At 41.0% G+C, this 20,783-nt stretch overlaps 1 protein-coding gene across 2 annotated transcripts in view; it reads left to right on the top strand.

The window, feature by feature from the left end:
• ASH1L (ASH1 like histone lysine methyltransferase) overlaps window positions 1-20,783 on the top strand; it is a 54,413-nt gene that overhangs the window by 16,363 nt on the left and 17,267 nt on the right. For both annotated transcript variants that reach the window (XM_026864047.1, XM_026864046.1), the window contains exons 3-9: window positions 2,997-3,098; window positions 7,093-7,834; window positions 8,962-9,141; window positions 15,865-15,959; window positions 18,589-18,662; window positions 20,285-20,330; window positions 20,559-20,667. In XM_026864047.1, coding sequence (XP_026719848.1) covers window positions 2,997-3,098; window positions 7,093-7,834; window positions 8,962-9,141; window positions 15,865-15,959; window positions 18,589-18,662; window positions 20,285-20,330; window positions 20,559-20,667 — 1,348 coding nt within the window. The remainder of the gene's footprint in view (window positions 1-2,996; window positions 3,099-7,092; window positions 7,835-8,961; window positions 9,142-15,864; window positions 15,960-18,588; window positions 18,663-20,284; window positions 20,331-20,558; window positions 20,668-20,783) is intronic.

The raw sequence follows: 20,783 nt of genomic DNA, 5'->3' as shown, positions 1-20,783 counted from the left end.
GGGTGTCACACAGGTGCCGCAAAGGAGCCCCAGGAGCGCGGGCTGGAAACCTCCCGGTGGGCAGGTGCGGTGAGAGGAACCGGCGCTGGGGTGTGAAAGGAGGAGGAGCACCTCCGGGGTACGGACATCACCTGTCCGCAGCCCTTTGCCATCCAAGCCGTCCTCCAAATTCCTCTTTTTTTTTTCTTCCTATTATAACCTATTCCTCTTAGAATTTTTTTTCTTTTTTTTCTCTGAGGTCCCAGGGTATTTAATCTACACTTTATTAAATCAGTACCTCTTGTACTTCCTTAGTAAAAAATTTCGTTCTGGAATAAAAAACCCCAGTTGACTGCTCTTTCTAATATTAAGCAACTGTGTGTGGTCTGCCTGCTCGGCTCCACTGCAGCTTCCTTCTGCTTGCGGGTTTGGAGGGACAGGCAGTGCAGAAACCCTCTTTAAGAGCTCGCCAGCACCATCTCTACAGCAGGATGCCATGCAGGAAAATCAGAAATCTTCACCAGGAATACGATTTGCAACCTGGGACAATGTCTGGCAGCCTGGTGATGGTGCCCTTGTTGAGAAGAATTAATGAAAAAGAAAACTATTCCTCTGCCTCTTTGAGAAGTTGAAATATTTAGAAAAGTGTTATTATTTCCTCTATCAGTCAGACAGATCTTACACCATGAGCTAATAACACCCGTGTTTAAAAAAAAAAAAATTCCAAACTTTGAGGCAAGACAGGATCTCAGTGGAGATTTTCCTAGAGATTTCTGGTAAATCAGTTTGGTGCATTCTAGGATTCTCCCATCATCTTACGCTGTAGGATCTCTATTCAGGCATTGAAGCAAACAGTCGTTTGCATGGATGTTAATTTGTGGCCTTGATTTAGAGCATAACTTCAGCAGCCCACTCTTGTTTCCTTGGAGTCTGGTAGTAAGGGAAGAGATCAGAACTGAACGTGCAGCACTCAGCTAATGTACCACAAACGATATTTGGAAGGGAAAGAATGAAAATCTATTTTTAAGCATGCATTCTAGATTTTTATCTTCTAGATTTTTTTGTGTTGTGCATATTCTCATTGCACGCTCATGTGCAATTTTGCCTACCTAGGTTTTTATACTAGTATCTGAGTTTTTAATATCTCAGCATTTTCATAATTGGAACATGCAGATTTTTCTGTGAAATTTTACCAAATCCCACAACCTTTGCTTTCAAGAGTAATTGAGATTCTCTAAAAAAGTTTAAGTTCTAGGCAAATAAAACAAGTTTCAGTAAGAAAATGTCTATATATCAGAAAGAAAACAGAAATAAGTCTTTCTTCATGTTATTAGCAAATATGCCATTACTTTTTTTGTCCCTTAACCTTTTGATAGTCATGAGATTTCTATAGCTTTTTAAAAAATTGTTTTTAACTTAAGTCATGGTAATTGTGATTGCCATTGCCTGATGACATCTTGCAGTGATAAACCAATATCTATCTAATGATTTAGCAAATCGTAGCAAGCCCTGTGCATCCAAAACACGTAGTGAAACATGTCTTGCAGGTGCCTAAAATCCACTAATGCATTATACTGTTTTGTGTGTAGATAATAATCTCTCATTTGTTTAGACCCTGGAGGTCATACATATTTGCCATGGCTGATCGAAGCAGAAATTTTATTTTTTTTTTTTGGTGACAGGATCTTAAAAAGGAAAAGTTAACGTAGCAAGAGGCAAATCCAAAGTAGTACTCTTCTCTTAAGAATTTTTTTTCTAGCTTTTCAGCTTTCTGCAGTTAATAGTGTCTTACATGAAGCAGTTCTGCATGAGGAGAGAAGAAAAATGCTTTTACAAAGTGAGGTGAATTGAAGGTGGGCTGACCGGCCAGGCACAGAGGGTTGTCATCAGCACCAGGAAGCCCAGCTGGAGGCTGGTGCCTGGCAGTGTACCCCAGGGGTCCATACCGGCCCAATACTATTTATTTAACCTCTTCACTGATGACCTGGAGGATGGGACAGAGTGTGCCCTCAGCAAGTTTGCGGATGATACAGCTGAGAGGAGTGGTGGATACACCAGATGATTGTGCTGCTGTTCAGAGGGACCTTCACTGGCTGGTGGAATGGGCTGGAAACTCTTGGGAGGAACAGCATCTTGGGCTGCATTACGAAGAGCGTTACCAGCAGGTCGAGGGTGATGATTATTCCCCTCTACTCAGCCCTGGTGAGACACACCTGGAGTGCTGCGTCCAGTTCGGGCTCCCCAGTACGGGAAGGACATGGACATGCTGCAGTGAGTCCAGTGAAAAGCCACAAAGATGACTAAGGAATTGGAGCATCTGTCACACAGAAAGGGGCTGGGAGAGCTGGGATTGTTCAGCCTGAGAAGAGCATGTGTAAAGGAGATGTACCTGATGGGAGGGAGTAAAGAAGAAGGAGCCACGGTGTTCTCAGTGGTACCCAGTGACAGGACGGGAGGCAATGGGCACACACTGAAGCACAGGAAATTCTGTTCCTATAAGAAGAAAAGGCGTCTTACTGTAAGGGTGGTGGAACTCGGGTGTGGAGGCTCCATCGTTGGAGATGAAAACCCAAATGAACATGGTGACCCTGAGCAACCTGCTCTAGTTGACCCTGACTTGAGCAGGGTAGTTGGTCTCAGTAATCTGCAGAGGTCCTTTCCAAACTCAACTGTTATGTGCAAATCAAGGAATGAAGCTAGGGTGTTCGTTTGAAAGCAGGAGTGTAGGGGGGTTGCTTTCTTTTTTTACATAAAAGCTAATACTCTGATGGTATTAAGTGGCATTTCCTCATGGCTTGTTTACTGTCCTGCCTGTGCCATTAGCCTGTGAGAAATTCCTTCGTGAGGGTCCATTTCTGTCCTTCTCCACCTATGTACATCATAGCAAGCAAGTGTTCCTAAAGATAACAAGAGTAATCTTAGTCTGAATATTTAGTATCTACAGTGTGTTGTATTGGCACTACCAGACTGAAATGATTTTTTTTTTGTGCTTTTCTCTTCCCTGATGTGCTTTTCAGGCACTTTGCCAACACAGGACAAACCTTCCCAGAGGCAGTCAGAGAGCACAAATTGCAGCCCTTCCAGAAAGAGGTCAACATCTGAGAGCACATCTTCTACAGGCAAGTGATATTTAGTGGCCTTGTTTTTGGGACCACTGCTATACTCAGACCTATGCTGCTACAGACAACTGAGACAGCACTGCTGTGAGAACTTTAACAGCAACAGTGTGTTCACAGAGATACTGTGTTTTTTTCACTTTAGATTTTAGGATATAAGTGCTGCAAATGGGGTTGGAGAATAGGGAACCTGAACTGGTGCTTATAGAAGCAGCTGCCAAGGGATGGCAGAATGGAGGTTGGTTCCTCATCAGGTTAAATCAGTCTTCATGAAACTCAGTGCTTTAATGCTAGCAAGACGTGTGACACTACAGTTGATCTATGTGTTAGATGAACAGATTAATTCCTCCACAGGGAAGAGCTTGACTGCTGTGCTGTTCTGAAGGCAGATAGTTTTCTGCACCTGGGTAGATAACTCTTAGCATCAAGACAAGGTGTGCTGCTCTGTTTTCTCCGTAGCGTGGTGTGAGGGTTCTGCTAAGGTGATGGAGGATGAGCAGCAGCTCATCCCTGTCACCACTGATGATACAGTTGTGAATGACCCTAGGCAGGTCAAAAATAATAGTAGGAGAGAGGTACTGAAAGGCATGGGAAATCTGGCAGCATTCTCATCAGTTCTGTCAAATGAGGACCAGGTCTCTACACAAAGTTTTCATAAAGTTGAGCAAATGTACACCAACAGAACACTGAGGGAGCTGGCTTTCTCAGCCATGGGGTAACGTACTGTGCAGGTGGCTGCTTGAAGAAACCCATCTTTGTTCACTTCATGAGGAAGGGAAGGGTATTCCTGATGTGTTTTGAGCTTTCTTTTTCAGAGTTGTGCAGTCACACTGTCTGTGAATGCATGTGTTTTGCGCTCTGTCACATTTTCACACCTGCAAAACTGTTGAATCCATTGACCAAATTGTCAGAGGGAAGATCTGAAAATTTTCATTTCCTTTATATTACTGACAAATTGTCAGCCATGTAGTAAAAACAGACCCTCTTTGCAGTCCCTCTGAGGAAAATGTGATGTGAGCTTACCTGTAATTGGACACGAAAATATCTGTAATGTTGACCAGTTTTGTAAGAAGCCCAGCTGTAGAAAGAACTCCTGTTAGCAGAATTCAAACATTTGTACACACTGAAGTTGATTGCACATTTGTAGTAAACATCCTTAGGGTTGGTACTTACAGAACTAGTTATGATTTCCATGTAGGAAGAATGTGCCAAAACTATTTCCTCCTCCCTTTAAACAGATATTTGCCACAGACACTTTATTCAGCATATGCTAACGAAAGGCATCTGCAGTGAAGAAGTGTTCTCTGTTTTTCTTCTCTGTTGTCAACCTTTCTTTTACTTATTTTAAAGGGGCAACTGCAATCAGTGTAAATCTGTGTATAGGAAGGTGTTAAAAGCTCAGGCAGATTTTGTACAGGAGAGCATAGGAATGAAATGAATCACAAGTTTATCAACTTCAAAGTCATCAAACTGATGATGCAGTTGAAAAGACCAGTCTTTGTTATATTTTCTGTAGATCTGGAATGCATGTGGGATTTCAGTGCATTTGTCAAGAGAGCTGCTTTGTTACCAAAGGCTACAAGTGTGCCTGACCAGGGCTGCAGCTGTTTCGGGGATCACAGCCTTCAGTTGTGCCATCCTTTTTGGATCAGTTTCCAATCAGAAACTCTAGTTCAAGGACATCCATTAGACATTGTGTCCAAAAGTGTTGTGTTTTATAGTTTGGTTATCACTGGATGGTGCAGCTGTTTACAGAGCTCACCGTGCTAAACAGATTGTGTTTGTCTGAGAAGCCCTCAGCTCCATCCTGATGTGCATTTAAAGACCATAAGAAAACAAAGGGTAATTTATCTTTATTATTTCATCTAGAATTGAAAGTGTAAATCCTTCCAGTTCTTTGAGAGTTGTTCAGCTTGCTAGGTTTTCCAAGTGATTACAGTTAGGCTACAGCAGTGACCCGACTACTGTTTCTCTGTTCATTTTTCACCCTGTAGGAAGAACATTGACAGGAGGATTTTTAGAACTTGTTATGTTGATGATTCCTTCTTTAAATTGTGCACTCTCTGAAGCATGTTTTCATTTGCACTTACAAATTCATGACTTTGGAATCTTAATGAGCAATACATTTCTTCAGAGCACCACACTTGGACTAGTGAGCACTAGGACTGCAAAATACTTATTTTAAACTGTTTGTACTTCATCTTTGTCAGCAAAGGCATAATTTTTCTCCTGTCAAGTAATAGAAATCCTTTTATAAAAACATTTTGTTGTCTTCCCTTTAACAGTTACCTTTACACTAGTACATGCTCTTCAGTCTACAGCCTAGGACCCACTAGTTTAAGTAGATCTAATCTATATAATTGGCTGCAATTACAGTAACATTTTGTAAATGCTAATGGACAATTGTGATATATTTATGAGAAAACAGCATCCATTTTATTCCAGAAAGAACAGGGTTTCTTCTGATTAAATGTTATCACTAAGAACCAGCAGGGCAGCTTTGGGAAGCTCTTAGTTTGGAACAAATCCCTTTTTAATACGGCATAATCTATATGGTTGACCTGGAAATTCTCTTTTTTCACATATTAGTCTGCAGCTCTAAAGCATATAACATTTAGTTTAAAAAGTGAGATCTAACTTCACTTCGTGTGTAAATCAGAGTTTCACTTTTGTCCAGATATTTTGATTTACCTTTATCCAAGCCTGTACTTTATTGCAATCTGTTCTGTCATCATTATGTTTGTATTTTTGATAAAGAAACTGCAAGAGCAATGAAAAAGTTGTTTCAGTACTTCCAAATGACAAAACAGAAAAATTAGTTTTAAAATGTTTCAAGTGCTGCTCCATTTTTTTTATCAGTATTTAATTTTTCTGTGTGCAGAGGGCTTCTTACTTTTAGTGTTGAATAGAAAAAAAGGCTTGAGAAGAGTTCTAGACTGTACACAGGGAATGTCCTTATTGCTCTTTGCTGTTAGAAGCAGGGGACTGCATGTGAATAAAGAGAAAATAATTGTATGTTAAAAGTGATGCTATAAAATTTAGACTTTAGACTTAGTTGCATCGCTGTGTCCCTTTCCCTTTAGCACGTGTGTTGGAGAGGTTGGTGTCTTGTTGAACATTCCAAGCAATTACAGGATCTAAAAGGCAGTCAGTCTGTGCAACTATTGTATGAGCTTCAACAAGGCACTTGGGCCACAACCACCCCCTGCATGGCTACAGGCTCGGGGAGGGGTGGCTGGAGCTGTCTGGGGGAGAAGGGTCTGGGGGTTTTCACTGACAAGCAGCTGAACATGAGCCAGCAGTGTGCCCGGGTGGCCAAGAGAGCCAACGGCATCCTGGCGTGTATCAGCAATAGTGTGACCAGCAGGAGCAGGGAGGTGACAGTCCCCCTGTGCTCTGCACTGGTGAGGCCACACCTGGAGGGTTGTGTCCAGGTTTGGGCACCTCGATGCGAGAGAGATCTCGAGGGGCTGGAGCGAGGGCAGAGGAGGGCAACGAGGCTGGGGAAGGGCCTGGAGAATAAATCCTGTGAGGAGGCAGGGAAGGAGCTGGGAGTGTTGAGTGTGAGGAGGAGGAGGCTGAGGGGAGCCCTCATCCCTCTCTGCAGCTCCTGACAGGACATTGCAGAGAGGCTGGGGCTGGGCTCTGCTCCCAGGGGATCAGGGACAGGACAAGAGGGAACGGCTGGAAACTGCCCCAGGGGAGGGTCAGGCTGGGCAGGAGGAGAAAATGTTTCCCAGACAGAGTGGTCAGAGAGTGGAACAGGCTGCCCGGGGAGGGGGGAGTCCCCATCCCTGGGGGGGTTTCAGGGCCGTTGGGATGAGCTGTGGGGGATGTGGGGTAGGGGAGAGCTTTGTAGAGTCGGGCTGAGGGTTGGACTCGCTGATCCCGAGGGGCTTTTCCAACCTGAATGATTCTGGGTTTCTATTTTAATTCCAGTTTTATTTGATTATATCTCAGGTCTGTTTCAGTGTATGTATATTTGTTTGTGTTTCAGTGATCGGGGTTCCCGCCCGGGGAGCCAGGCTGGCCCCTGCAGTTGAGGAATCAGTGGATAGCTTACTGCAGCGCATGGCACAGCACGAAGGCCAGGCTACTTTGGACAAAACCTTAGAAGCAGTCATTGCTAACGTGTCCGTTCCACCATCAGCTAGTCCTGCTCGAAACCACAATAGGGAGAGAGGTCTGGGGAAACAGGACAGCCTCGTGGCTCCAGCAATTCCCAGCAGCTCCTGCAGCGATAGTATCTCGCTCCTGTCAGACAGACTGCCAAACAGCTACTCCCCACATCACCTCAAGAGAAGCGTGGTTGAAGCCATGCAGCGACAAGCTAGGAAAATGTGCAATTATAACAAGATCTTGGCAACAAAAAAAAATCTTGACCACGTCAATAAAATTCTGAAAGCCAAAAAGTTGCAAAGGCAGTCACGGACAGGGAATAATTTTGTGAAGCGCAGGCCAGGTAGGCCTCGGAAATACCCGATGCAGGCTGTTGTTTCAATGCAAGCTTTCCAGGCAGCCCGACTGGTCAGTCAGGAGTTAGATAAAAGAGAAGAAAGCAGCAGTCCCTTACACCTTGGACCTGATACCATCACAGATGTGATTGAAGCCGTAGTGCAAAGTGTGAACTTGAATACAGATCATCGAAAAGGCTGGAAGAGAAAGAGGTGGCTTGCAGAAGAACAGGCCAGGAAACGACAGAAGCCTTTGCCAGAAGATGAGCAGGAGAGCAATAAGAGGTAATTCCCGTAGAATTTTTTACCCTCAGTGCAGTCATTATTGATTTTATAACATTTCAATCCATGACAGAATCCTACTTTAATGAGCTCTGCTTGTTACATTTGTTTTTATTAAGGAGTTCAGTTTAGAGGGAACCAACATATCAGTTTTCAGTGTGCTTAAGGTCTTCCTAAGTTACTGAACACACCCCAAAACACAATAGAACCGCAGGCAATCTAAAACTGTTGGGTTTGTGCTTGTGTCTCAAGTGAAGCAAGTTTTATGGTTATCTTGGTGAAGAATACTTTTAACAAGCTGGTAACAGGTTTACTGATGAGATATCATAGCAAAGATTGTTCCTTCATCCTGTGCAGAAGAAGGAACTTTAAGAGTTACATGTGCAGTGAGAATCTTAAAGTGTTACTCATATGCATTACAAACACTTACAAGCAACACAGAATGTCAGGTGGGATCAGTTCATATACAGCAAATAAAGATTACAACCAAAGCAGCAAGGGGGAGTTAATGTGTGTGCCTGTGTGATGGCTGGCTAGTAAAGGCCCACACCAGAAATCAGTCTATGGCCTAATCTTCACAGGCTTATCCCCAAAGTCATCAATACAAACAGATCAAACTCTTCCAGAAGTCTTCCTTTGTGTATTTTCAGAATAGTTCTGAAAAAAAAACATCCATTTGTGTTCAGAAATAAATACAGGCATTTAGAGTCACCGAATGTTGCTGGAACCACTTGTTCAGAGGTTGTATTGTATGGCTCTCCTGAAGGCTAAGAGAAGGTTTACCACATGCTATTTTTAGAGTACAAAAGCAGATAACATAAACCACCTTCTAAATTACTCAACTGACGCTCTAAGGGATAAACTTTAGAAGTACAAACAACATTCTTTTTGTAATAATTAATAATAACATTACTATAAAAAGATTGTACGTTCCTTATGATTATGTTTAACCGCCACTTGGCTATGATCATTGAATTGTTTTTTTTTTAAATAGCCAAGACATGCAGTAATTCAGAAACATGGACCTTTGGTTTTTTTTTTCTGCTGACCAGATTGTAGGGAGAAATAATGAAATATGGTAAGATAAACTTTATGATAAGATAATCTTTAATCTTTACTTTTTCTTCCAGTTTTTCTGAGACAGTAGCTGAACCTCCCAGTCCACACGATGCCCTTGGGAAACCACATGAATCTGAAAATACTGAACAGCCTTTGCCTTCTCTAGCCCAGCGTGAGAAAAAAGCCCCTCGACCCCCAAAGAAGAAGTACCAGAAGGCAGGGCTCTACTCTGATGTGTACAAAACAACAGAGTAAGTAATACCACTGAAAAGCTGCTGTCTGATATTGCAGTGGAAGCTGTCTCTTTTTAACTAGTGCCATAAAGAGCTGCTACTAATGAGTAGCTGAAATAAAACTGTCAACTTAATTCAAGCCTGTGAAAAATTACATGCATGATAATTATCAGAATCTGACCCAGAGAAGATTTAAAATGTAACCCCGGTCAGAAAGCAGCCTTGAGCAATCTGAAGGGGTTTCTGATTATCAACCTTGAAGAAAATAAGAGAACTTCTTTCAGCAACCTTAATGATGATGGCAGTAAAAGTGCTGGGAGAGCTTGAGGTGTTCAGGTACCGAGCACAGTGTCTACATAAAAGGGGCCGTTAGGTTTCTATTTTTATTGACTGAATGATGACAACTGGTCATCTTTTGTGTGCAAGAATTTCAGATATGCACCCTTTTCATTTCACAGTTAAGTGAAGTTCATCTCCTTAGTTTTCTATGAGATGTTTAGAGTAACAATCCAGCATTCTTTTTTTTTTTTTTTTTTTCCAACGTGGATGTCTCCCATTTCTCATAACCAGCCCACTTCTGCTTCCTTTTGTAGTTATGTACGCTTTCTGCAGCTATTTGAACAAATGTGTTGAAGTCAATAATTTGCACTTCTCTTCTAATATGATCTGACAAGTTAAAAAGTGAGAAAATTTGGCACCTTCTCACTGTGTTGTAGACCACTTTAAAAAGTTACAGAGACCACCAGGAGACTGCTAGTATAGTTTATCAACTGCTGGTGTGTTCTCTTCTCATAGTACAATGAAGGCATCAAAGAAAGGATCAAGACTAAGGAAGAAACAAAGATCTAGGTCTGATCAAAGTGAAACTGCTTATGTTTCTATTAGTTTGAAAGCAGATGTGCTACAATTTTTGCCATCTGAATGGTCTGTCACTGGTATACACACAGTCATGCAACATTCAAATATTGTATCATAAAAATTAGGTCTCTCACCTTAGGGGAGGACCTAAGAGTCTTCTCTTTTTCTTTATTATAAAATGTTAGTTACACTGTCAGTCCTAGTCAGCCAAGGGAGCAACTAGGTATTGTGGATGGTGATGGAATTAAGTTCACCACTCTGGAGAGGGCCACGACAAAGCTGAGCTCTACTTAACGACCCTCCTTCTCCCATCACATTTTGTGTTGCAGTTTCCTGGAAGCTTAGAGGTCTGATTTGGTCTTCCCCTTTGCCTGTTGCTCCACATGCTGAGTTCTTCCCTTGCACTGATACTGATGTTTGTGATGAGCTGCTTAAGAACACTGAGGAAACTTTACCCTTCCAAGGAAGCAAATGGTGCCTACACAATCTGAACTACTTCTGTATGGTTGTTTTGAAGTCTTCGTACTGGAACAAGGCATGGAAATGCACAGCTGGGCAAGGACAGAACTATGGCCATCTCGATTTAGGGCTGATCTCACCATTCCTTCCTGCTGGCACTGGGTCACTTCTGTACTAAGTTGGTTCAGCAAACTAAAATCAGCAGCACAATAGTCAATTTTTTATAATTAAATTTTCTGCTGATTTACCTTGCTGTCCCAGTTCTGCTGCACAGTCAGACATATGTCAGTGCAAGAGGAGAGCAGAAGTTCATGTTGTTATTCCATTATTTATATAACTTCCTGCTGTATGGATATGAGAACGTGATTTTAGTTGAGAACAAAAACTCAACTCTGTAGTCCTACGGCACCCTCTAGTGATGGTACAGTTAAGTGTTAATCACTGTCTCCCTTAAAACAATCTCTACATTCTCTATTAGTGAGTGTTGTACGCACTGTTTTTCTGTATTTCTGTTTGCAGTGTTCAGTTGCAGACATTTTGACTTAAAGCCCATTTTCCTACTCAACTGCATCTTTCTAAAATAATTCCTAAATGTTATTAGAACATACAAAGTAGTGAAGGTTTTACTGAGGTTTACTGTTACAATTTACAGCCTCCCTCTACATCTGTCACATCCAACTACTAAACAACAGCACGGAAAACGTTTGTCCTGTCATTGCCAGTTTTAGTCTATTGTTAAAAGAGAAAAGTCTGCATTATTTCTCTGCAGCTACTTGAGTTGCGCAATTTGCCTCAACGGGATTTCACTCCAGCTCACCTTGGTCTAGAAACTTTATTAAAGCACAGTGAGGAAAGCTCAGATTTTGATTCCTTGCAAATGAATTAAGAATAAAAGGAATGGTTTCTGGAGACAGTCTCAGTTCTTCCTCAGTTTCCGAATGTAATTTTGTAGACAGCATAGCTGTTCTGACATTAACCTCCACATGAGTTTTCCAGAATCCTCAGCTCCCCCTGGAAGAATTATACAGATCTTTTACTGAAGAGAAGTTCAGTGCATGGTTTCACGAGGCTGCAGCTTTGAAAACAAAGGAAGATTTTGTGCAGGAGTCACTATCTGTTTAGCCAGCAGTGGCTTTCCTAGAGGAGTACAAAGTCGAGTTCACCAAAGAAATTTAATAATCATTAGTAAATTTGTAATCAATTAAAATGTTGTATACTGTTTAGGGAAATATAATTTTTATATACTATATTTTTTTTATTGGTAATAACAATATAAAAAATATGAGTCCTCATTGCAAAAGTGGAATCTATAAAACTTGCTGTGATCCACGCTGAACTGCACTTGCCTGGTCGTTTGGTATCAACAGCTGGTCTAAGACTGGGCTTGCACGGAAAGTGTAGCTTAGTGTAGGCCGGTGGCTCTTCTGGGCCGTGTTCCCACGTGATAGGCACATTGCTCTTACAGGGCCTCCATTTTGCTGATGTTAGAGTTTGTGAAGCTGCAGGGTGACTCAGAGTAGGTAAGGGAACATTTTAGAAACAAACCTATTGAAAAATCAGCAGCTGAATTGAAATGACAGTGCAAATGAACTGCCAGTGAATTGCAGTTCAGCAAATGCTTTAAGTTGGCATAAGCTAACACTGCACTAAAAGAATCAACTTTACTTTCTCCTCATCTTTGTGGCTTATACCTATTCCTGTGCTGTCCCTTCCTTTGCCCCACCATGATCACCAGGGCAACTGAACCAGGCTGGGATAGTGATTCAGATAAAATCTAACCTTCTGTGGTAGGTTTCCTGGTGCAGTTAAGCTTGCAGTCATACCAACAGTTATGCCAGCACAAGGTGGGGAGCATCAAAGCCAGCTTAAAATGCTTGTCAGACTATGGTCCGACAGAGAAAATTGGGCTCCACGCCTCAAAAATGTAATTGTGCATCCCCCAGAGAACTAATCCCAGCCTTCGTGGTTAGAGTGTAGGGAGAAGTCACTAGAAGCTGGAGAGGGGGAACTGAAACAGAACATGGTATCAGAAAGAAATGAAGGAGCAGGATGGAGAGAAATAAAGGTACGGGGAAGAAGAGTGTGGTTCTGGTCTTTGTTCCCTTCTTAATTTGCTTTTAGACTGACATTCTGAGACTAAGCTTGGCCTTCAGCCTTTGCAGAGAGTCGTAGAAAATGTTTTCATCTTCAGCAAAAAATTCACTTGCTATTGCTCTGTTAATGGGAGCTTGCAAAGAGAGGCCAGTTTAGTCTATTGTTGGTAAGTGGACCATTTACAAAACGTGTGTTTTAAATTTGTCCCTACAGAAACTGAACCAAGCAACTTTAGGCAGTGGATTATAGAGAGGAAAGCCGTTTTTATCTAGCCAGGCTTATGTTTCAGTCTGTGAAATGATCAGAAATTTAATCCTCCGATTTACCGTTGAAAGTATGCTAACCTGAAAGGTTAGAAGGTTTCGTTTCTCTGGGATTATTGGCGAGGTCTCACCCTATTCTACCTGGCTTGCTTGAAAAGGGGAGAGAGTGACTCTTGGTTTCTGGAGAGATACTTTGCTTTTCAGCTGCAACAATCATTATATCTGTTTATTGAGAGAAACATCTTAAAGAGCATGGTGCAAAAACGAGCTGTACTTGGCCTTGATAGCAGCGCAGAGTTGGCTGATCCTAGGAGGCTGCGAGGACAATTGGTTTAATCCTGGGAATTCCTGCAACCTGTGCCATCTGTAGCGAGGTGTATCTAGCTAGTAAGTGTTCAAGCTTTAGTTTAAAAATGACATGAACAGAATGTGATCTGAGCAGCAGCAAAGGCAACCTACTGTCACTCCCAGAGCCCCGGGTGAGGTGAGTCGGACAGACCAGGCAGCAGTACCCAGCGTCAGCCAAGAGCCCGATGGCCAGAGCAGGCCAAGGTTAAGCGGGGCAGTCAGTCTGCAAGTCAGGATCAGGTCTAGTGATGGTAACTGGAGTCAGACACAGTCTGTCAGACACAGTCCAGGATTGCCAGGCAGGTCCAGGGTCAAGCCAGGAAGCCAGCGCATGGCTCAGCCACCAGATCCCGTGGCTGTGGCTGAGCTGGAGATAGGTGCACCCACGAGGTAGTCCAGGGCTTGAGCATAAATGGATCTGCAGGGACCGTGGGCAGAGGGTGTGGGTGGAACCCCCCCCGTGGGGCTGATCAGGGTTGTAAAGGTGTGTTAGTGGTGCTTGGGGCCCTGACACCGAATTTAAGCTTCTGCAAGGCTTTGGGCATGCCTCAGCAAAGTGCATGGGAGAGGTCTGCTCCGAAAGACAGCAGCTAAACACAAAACCAGAACCTTTATTGCGTGCTCAGAAACCCCAGCCTAAAATAGCTCATCTGCCTGGTGGGAATATGTGGGCCTGTTAATACAGACCCTTTCTTGATAGTGTAGAGAGGCCTTGAATTCATGAGGCTTTTTTTTTTTGCATGGTATTTATGTTTCTAAAACTCTGTGTATTCTTTATACTTATTATTTTAGTATTGCCCCTTTTCATATGAGTAATTATGCTTTATTTTGACATCTCAGCCTTTCCTTCTGAAGTCCCTGAAGTATTGATGGCCATTGTTCAGCTTACTGGTTTGTCCTAAAAGTTTTTTACATGCCTCTAACAATACTTCATCACTGTGTTTGGAAGGAAAACAGAGTAGATGCTTTTCCCAGTGTTCTCTGTGACTGAGTCTAAGACGGGTGTGTCTGCAGTGCCTGAAGAAATTAATGTTATATTTTGTGGGTTTAGATAATTGCCTTCTGCATTTCCTTTCCACGCTGGTTTCCTCCTTGCAGTTTATTTACCACAATTTATTTTTCCATTGGCTTCCTTTACACTGAATGAGTGTGCGTTAAATGGTGCACATTTGGCCTCAATTAAGTCACTTCTATTGAATGTTTTTCCTTTTTTCTCTGCCTTTGGTTTAAGGATTTGCTTGCCTCCTGGAAATGGAGGTTCACACTTTGCCTTTGCAGAACACCTTTCTATTTCCTTTTGATAAGAACTTGCTTTCCAGGGCTTGTAAGTAGTTACTCTATGGCTTTTCTTCACAAATCTTAGTGAGTCAGTGCAGCACAACTTGGAAGGATAGAAGATGGGGGTGGGGTGTGTTTAATCGTCTCTAGAATGTAATTTTTGCCTGATGGGCAACAGAGCTGTCCGTTTGTCAAAGCAAATGAAATTAATTCCTACCATCAGTAGACAGAGGGTCATAATATTTAAAAACCATAGCCATTATTGTTTGAGAGAACATTACAGGCTTTTGATTAGGACAGCTCTGTGTCCACCTGTACACATTAAGTTAAATGCAAGTGTATCATAATTAGAGCCTTGCTGTATAACTGTTAAAAGGAGAATTGTTCAAAGAAGAGTATATACAGCGTCTAGCTCAACAGAGCCCTCATTTCAGCAATATGCCTTAGCTTTTATTTCACTAGCTAAAATTTGTTACACTTGTGCAGTAAGTACCAGAAATCCAGAAAGGACTAGAAGAATATATGAACCACAAATTATTGCCATCCATCAGTTCTGTTTCTGACCTTCAGTAATTATTTCCAGTTGTTGATATCTGTATCTCAACATTTGTTTTGAACTTGCATTTTCCATTCACTAGTTAAACAAGAATATCACCATTTTATTGAGTCAGCTTTCAGTTGTATGTCCAGTTATTAAAATAAATCCCTTAAAAAACATCAGTAAACTTGAACAGGCTTCAATATAATTTTAATCTTCGGTATATTTAATGTTTAAAAATCTTTCCTGAATGTTGCAGGGCTGCAGTACTAAATATAACCACATCAGTTTTTTCTTTCCATAGTTTGTCAGTAGCCAAAGGAGATGTTTGTAAAAGTCAGGTTACTGAGCTGAGTGGTTTGACATCTGCCTGACCCATACAACCATTCTTATTTCATACTCCTATTTTTTCCTTCTGTAAAGGGGGTGTCTCGTTGCTTTTTTAACTCTTTCTGTTCTTGATCAACAGCCTTCTAAAGGAGTAGCACATGAACGTTTACTCTTAGCAAATTAGGAGAGCAGGCACTATACATGTATAATGTGTCAAATACCTAAGGAAGCAACAACAGATAAGATTTGTTGAACTTCTTTTTTTTTTTTTTAATTTTAGTTATTAATTATATATCACATACTAGGCACTTAAAGTTGATGTTGTCCCATTAGATGTTGCCTGAATAGTAATTACAGAGAAAAATCAAATCATGAGTTTTGAAATGGATGTGATAAGTGTATTTGGCAAGCAGCCTGGAAATCAATTTTTTTGGCTATTTCTATTATTCTTCTCTTGCCTGATGTTCTAGACATTCATGCCTTAATTAAAAAGAAAATGTGTTTTTTTGCAAATGACAGGTGTTGCTCATTCTGATTCTAATTTTTTTTTTTTTTCCCCACTGTCATCCACAGTCCAAAGAGCCGCCTTATACAATTAAAGAAAGAAAAGCTGGAGTACACTCCTGGAGAGCATGAGCATGGATTGTTTCCAGCGCCTATTCACGTTGGTGGGTACTTTATGTGTGTTTTAGTTGTTGGAAAACAAGCATCACACTTAGGTGACATGGAAGTGCTCTGGACTTCACAATATCTCTGCCTCTCTCCCTTTTTTCTCTTTTTATTTTATCACCTTGCCAGGTTACTCATGGCTTTCAGCATATGAACTCTGTCTGTGTTCTTCAGTGCAGAAGTTTGACTTGAGAGGCTTTTTTTTTGTTGTTACATGAACTTTGTTCTCATTTTTTGTTTACCATGAGAATATACCAGTCTAGTTTAAAACCTGCTTTAACTGCCGCAATACTTTTGCTTAAATACAGTACAATAGTCTCCTTTTCAAACTAATATTACAGTAGAACAGCCAGAGACCGTTCTGACCATTTGTTAAATCTCAAAAACTAAGCATGCAATAATAAATTCCCCGTTGTCCTCATGCACTTAATGATGTTTGTCTTTAAGCATGGATAAAAGCAAGGAAGAATGAAAAAGTTCGCTGTTACATAAGTTTTTATATCAGCTCCATTTTGAGGTCTCGGGTAGAACAGAAAAGAGGTTTGGGGTGTCTCTTTCCCTTCTGCAGGAAGGAGCCATAACCTAAGGCTAGCATGAGCATGTAGAACTCGTGGGGTTCCAGGATGCTGTTTACTGGACTGGACTGGACTGCCTGGAGAGGGTGGTCATGAACTCCCAGACTGACGTTTTTGCAGTTCGTGTCATTTCTCATGATAAACCAAAATTGATTTATTTTTCATGTAATTGTTTCAGCTTTTAAAATGCTGTGATTTCTTACTTCAAGTACTGTCATGCAAAGGAGTTTGGGAAATTCTACATTGTTCAGTAGGAATATTAGTCCCATCAAACACAAATGTTTAATTGGTTTGTCGTCTTTAACTGAACTTTTTTGCTCCATAGACAACTTTGACTTTCACAGAGAGGTAGTAGCAGGCAAAGAGTTTGACAGATCTGTGTGAATCAGAAACTGCAAAACAGGTTTCAGAACTGAAGGTGTTAATTTAAATTCTCAAAAATTTGACCTTGCTCAATTCCTTTTTGAATTGGGTCATATAACTCTGTTGCGTGACCAAACCATCTGTCGGGATGCTCAGGTTCAGTTTGCAGTGCCGTGATCCTGTTCTCTTTTCTCTTGACGAGGCCCCGACGCCACATTTCTTTGTGCTAGCAGACACAAACAAGCTCCCGCACTGAAGATAAAGCTGCTTCGATTGCTTGGTATTGGGTAGCTGGAGAGTGATTTAACTGCAGAGCAGAGTTCCGAGGTTTAGGACTCTGCCAGATGACTGCACTAGTGCCCACTTGACGAGGGCTGGACCTTCCATGCACTCCAGGCACGGTGCCAGGGCACCTGAAAGAGCCTTTTGTTTTGCCTGCTGAGGTCATAGAAGTGAAAGCAAATTCCCAGCAGATTTAGCTCTTTCCTGGAACCTGCTATGGATGAATACAGCATTGAAAATGAAAAGTGATTTAGGAGTAAATTGTAAGGAAAACATTACAATTTCTATTTTCCACTAGTGGGGTTATGCATGTGAATTTACATGAAACCAGAGACTGTTGCTGGAGGAACATAAAGGCACTTGTTAACATTTAGAAAAGCTGGGAAAATCAGACATGGGACTGACACCTCATCCTTAGTCACTCTTCTTGCTGCAATTCTGTGACACAGTATTCCAATAAAATGATAAGAGAACATTTTAATCTTGGCTAGAACTAACCTAGCACTTGTGTCAGACCTCAGGTCTTATATTAACAAAGTATGTAATGGGTCAGTTTCCTTCTTTTGAGAAAAGATTAAAGGTAACAATAAACTCTAGAATAGAGAAAAAAACCTGGAATGAAAATAGTGACTCCTGTCTAAAATGAGTTTCAGTTATTGCTGAAAATATAGATCATCCTGAAGTCTTTTTGAAACATTTAGGAATGTGTTTGCCAAGTCTGAATTTGTTCTTAGGTCTCTTTTGGTAAAGGTCACAGGAACAGGCTCGAATGCTGTTTTCAAAACTAATTCAGTTTCTCTGAGTACAATATTGTGATTTACCAGCTTGCATGAATTGTGCGTGCAGGTTTTGTTCTCTGTGCTAAATCACTGTATTCGTGTGTATGCAGAAAGGCTCAGGAGAAAGTGTCAACTTGGAGGTTTCTCCACAGAGGTTGTTAGTGTTTAGTGTATTCAGATTTGTCCGTTATTTGCTGTTGTCCCTTCAGCAGCTCACGTTCAGTGACCCCTCCTGGGTGAACACCTCTGGGTTCCTGGCGCTGCTCTGAAGAGTTTAAGGGGACTGTTGGAGTTCAGTGGCACCCTGACCATCATCATCAGCGCAGAAGGCAGCTCTGCTCTGCCACCTGCCTTGCCAGGCACCTCGTACCTTCCCTCCCTGTCGATAAAGGTTTAAACCTGACTGTGACAGCAGAGTAGAATGCAGAAGATAACATCAAGGAGGGCTCTTCCCTGTGCTTGCCACTAACAAACAAAATGTTCTGGGAGGATTCTGCTCTTCTGCCTTTTTGACTTTCAGACATCGAGAGGCCCTGTCAGAATTTGGCGTTGTGCCTGGGAGCAGCTCTTTTTCCTCTTGGGGATATGTGAATATGAGTGTGTGTGACTTACAAACCTTTTTGTTTCAGGAAAGTATCTCAGACAAAAGAGAATTGACTTCCAGCTGCCTTACGACATCCTCTGGCAGTGGAAACACAATCAGGTACAAGATAAAAAGTTACTGGTTTGCCAAGATTATGATCAGAAGTCTTAGAAAGAAAATAGCAAGATTCTTACATGAAAGCTGTGTTGATATATCCTGTGTATTGATGAATATTCTTGTTCCTGCCACTGTATGAGGAAGAAAGGGATTTGCATATGTATTTAATGTGAACAATTTCCATTATTCCATCTCTTGCAAAATAGCAATCCTGTGGTTTTCTGCTGAAAAAAGTCATTAATTTTGCTGCAGACTTTTATTTTGGTAGTGTGCCTGCTTTCTGCAATGATCTTGTTTTAGACATGCCTCAGGAGAATTCAGATGTACTGCCAACAGCACTGAGAAATTTCAGGCCTTATTTTTCTTGGATCAATCCCAGCAGAGTGGAATTTATTTTTCACTTGCAAGCTGAAATTTTCATACTGAGGAAAGAAGAGAAACTGTTTAACAGTCTCATTCTTTTTAAAGAGCTTTAAATATGTGCAAACCTAAAAATAGGAATATTTTTTTCCCTGAGAAGTTTCCACCAAGTGATTTAACACAGGATTTAAGGCTGGAGGGTAAATCATTCCCCAGCTCTACAGCAAGAAAGCGCTCTCAGACATGTAACTTAAGCATGTAAATGAGCAAGACAAATTCCCAGATGGTTGTGGCTCCAGCTACTCTTTGTAATACCACCAATATCTAATCTTAAAGTAATGATCATGTTGACATTTCAGCCGAGGACAGTTTCTTGCCATGTATTGAAGATTACTTGCATCTGCCTATCTTACCTATTCAATATTACATAAATAATAAATATATATGATCTATTTTCTTGACATTTGCTGCATCTACACAGACTATTGAAAACCCTTACAGAGCAGTTTTGTTTGTACGATGGTTGTATAGATTCTGGGCTTTGTCCAGTGCCTGTCTGCCACATGCGCTATTGAGGGAAGGCTATTAATGCAGTAAATGTGTGTGAAATACGTAATAATTTGAAATTACTCCTTAAAGCTTGTTTGAAAGGATAGAATATATGTGAAGTTATGAAATGGGATCTAAGCTTCCCTTTTCCCTCTAGTCATCTCCATCTGCAGAGGAAGTTTCTCTAGTTAGAAGATGAATCTGCATTTCTCTTGGCTCCTACCTGTAGTCACCGTTTTCACAGAATCATTTAGGTTGCAAAAGACCCCTAGGATCATTGAGACCAACCAACCATTTTGATAAGCACCTTGAATTTTCTTTTTTGCTTTTTTAATTGTTGGCACATGATAATTTCACCAAAGATGCTTTCTCCAAAGTAGATTTAAATAATTACTCTTCAGTATTGAAAAGAACAGCATTGTCCAGAATAGTCTGTCCCCATTGTATGTTACCCACATTGCTCTGTTCAGATAGGATGGGAAACAATATGTTAGAAAAACTGCTCAGCTAACTCACTAAGCCTAAGTTCTACTTATTTGGGGACTTCTTTTGACCTATTTGCTAATGTAGTCTGAGCCTAAAGAAGAGAATGCAGATGTATTTTCTAGTAATGATTACAAAACTGTTACATATGTACAGAACATAATTTCCCTGATTCTTTTGAATAACAGATGCACTTATGCAATGTATTAAAATTTTCTTTCTCTTCCTTTTAGTTGTATAAAAAGCCAGATGTCCCACTTTATAAAAAAATCCGTTCTAGTAAGTAAAATCTTATTACTAAAATGTGTTAACTGTGAAATTTTCACATGACAACCCTCCTTTCTGTCATGTTCTTCATCCTACTAAAGACACTTCCACCTTCTTTTTTTGCTTTATGTAATTGGAATGAAAATATTGTATATAAATAGTTCTGTTTTTTTCACCTGGAAAGAATTCTTTTCCCTGTTTGGGTTTGGTTTTTTGTTTTTGTTTTTTTTTTTTCTCCAGATGTCTATGTGGATGTCAAGCCTCTTTCTGGCTATGAGGCCACTACCTGCAATTGTAAGAAACCAGACGATGACAACGGAAAGGGCTGTGTGGAGGATTGTCTTAACAGGTTAGAAATAGGTTGACTGACTATCATAAGACAATTTCAATAAATGTATTATTTCACATCAACTGATAATATCTTAAGAAAATAATTGGGCTGAATGCAACTCTAGTAATAAAAAT

The sequence above is a fragment of the Athene cunicularia genome (genome assembly GCF_003259725.1).
Source record: "Athene cunicularia isolate RWA chromosome 25 unlocalized genomic scaffold, athCun1 chr25_part1, whole genome shotgun sequence".
In the NCBI taxonomy this organism is placed as follows: domain Eukaryota; kingdom Metazoa; phylum Chordata; class Aves; order Strigiformes; family Strigidae; genus Athene; species Athene cunicularia.
This window is presented reverse-complemented; position numbering and strand designations above follow the sequence as displayed.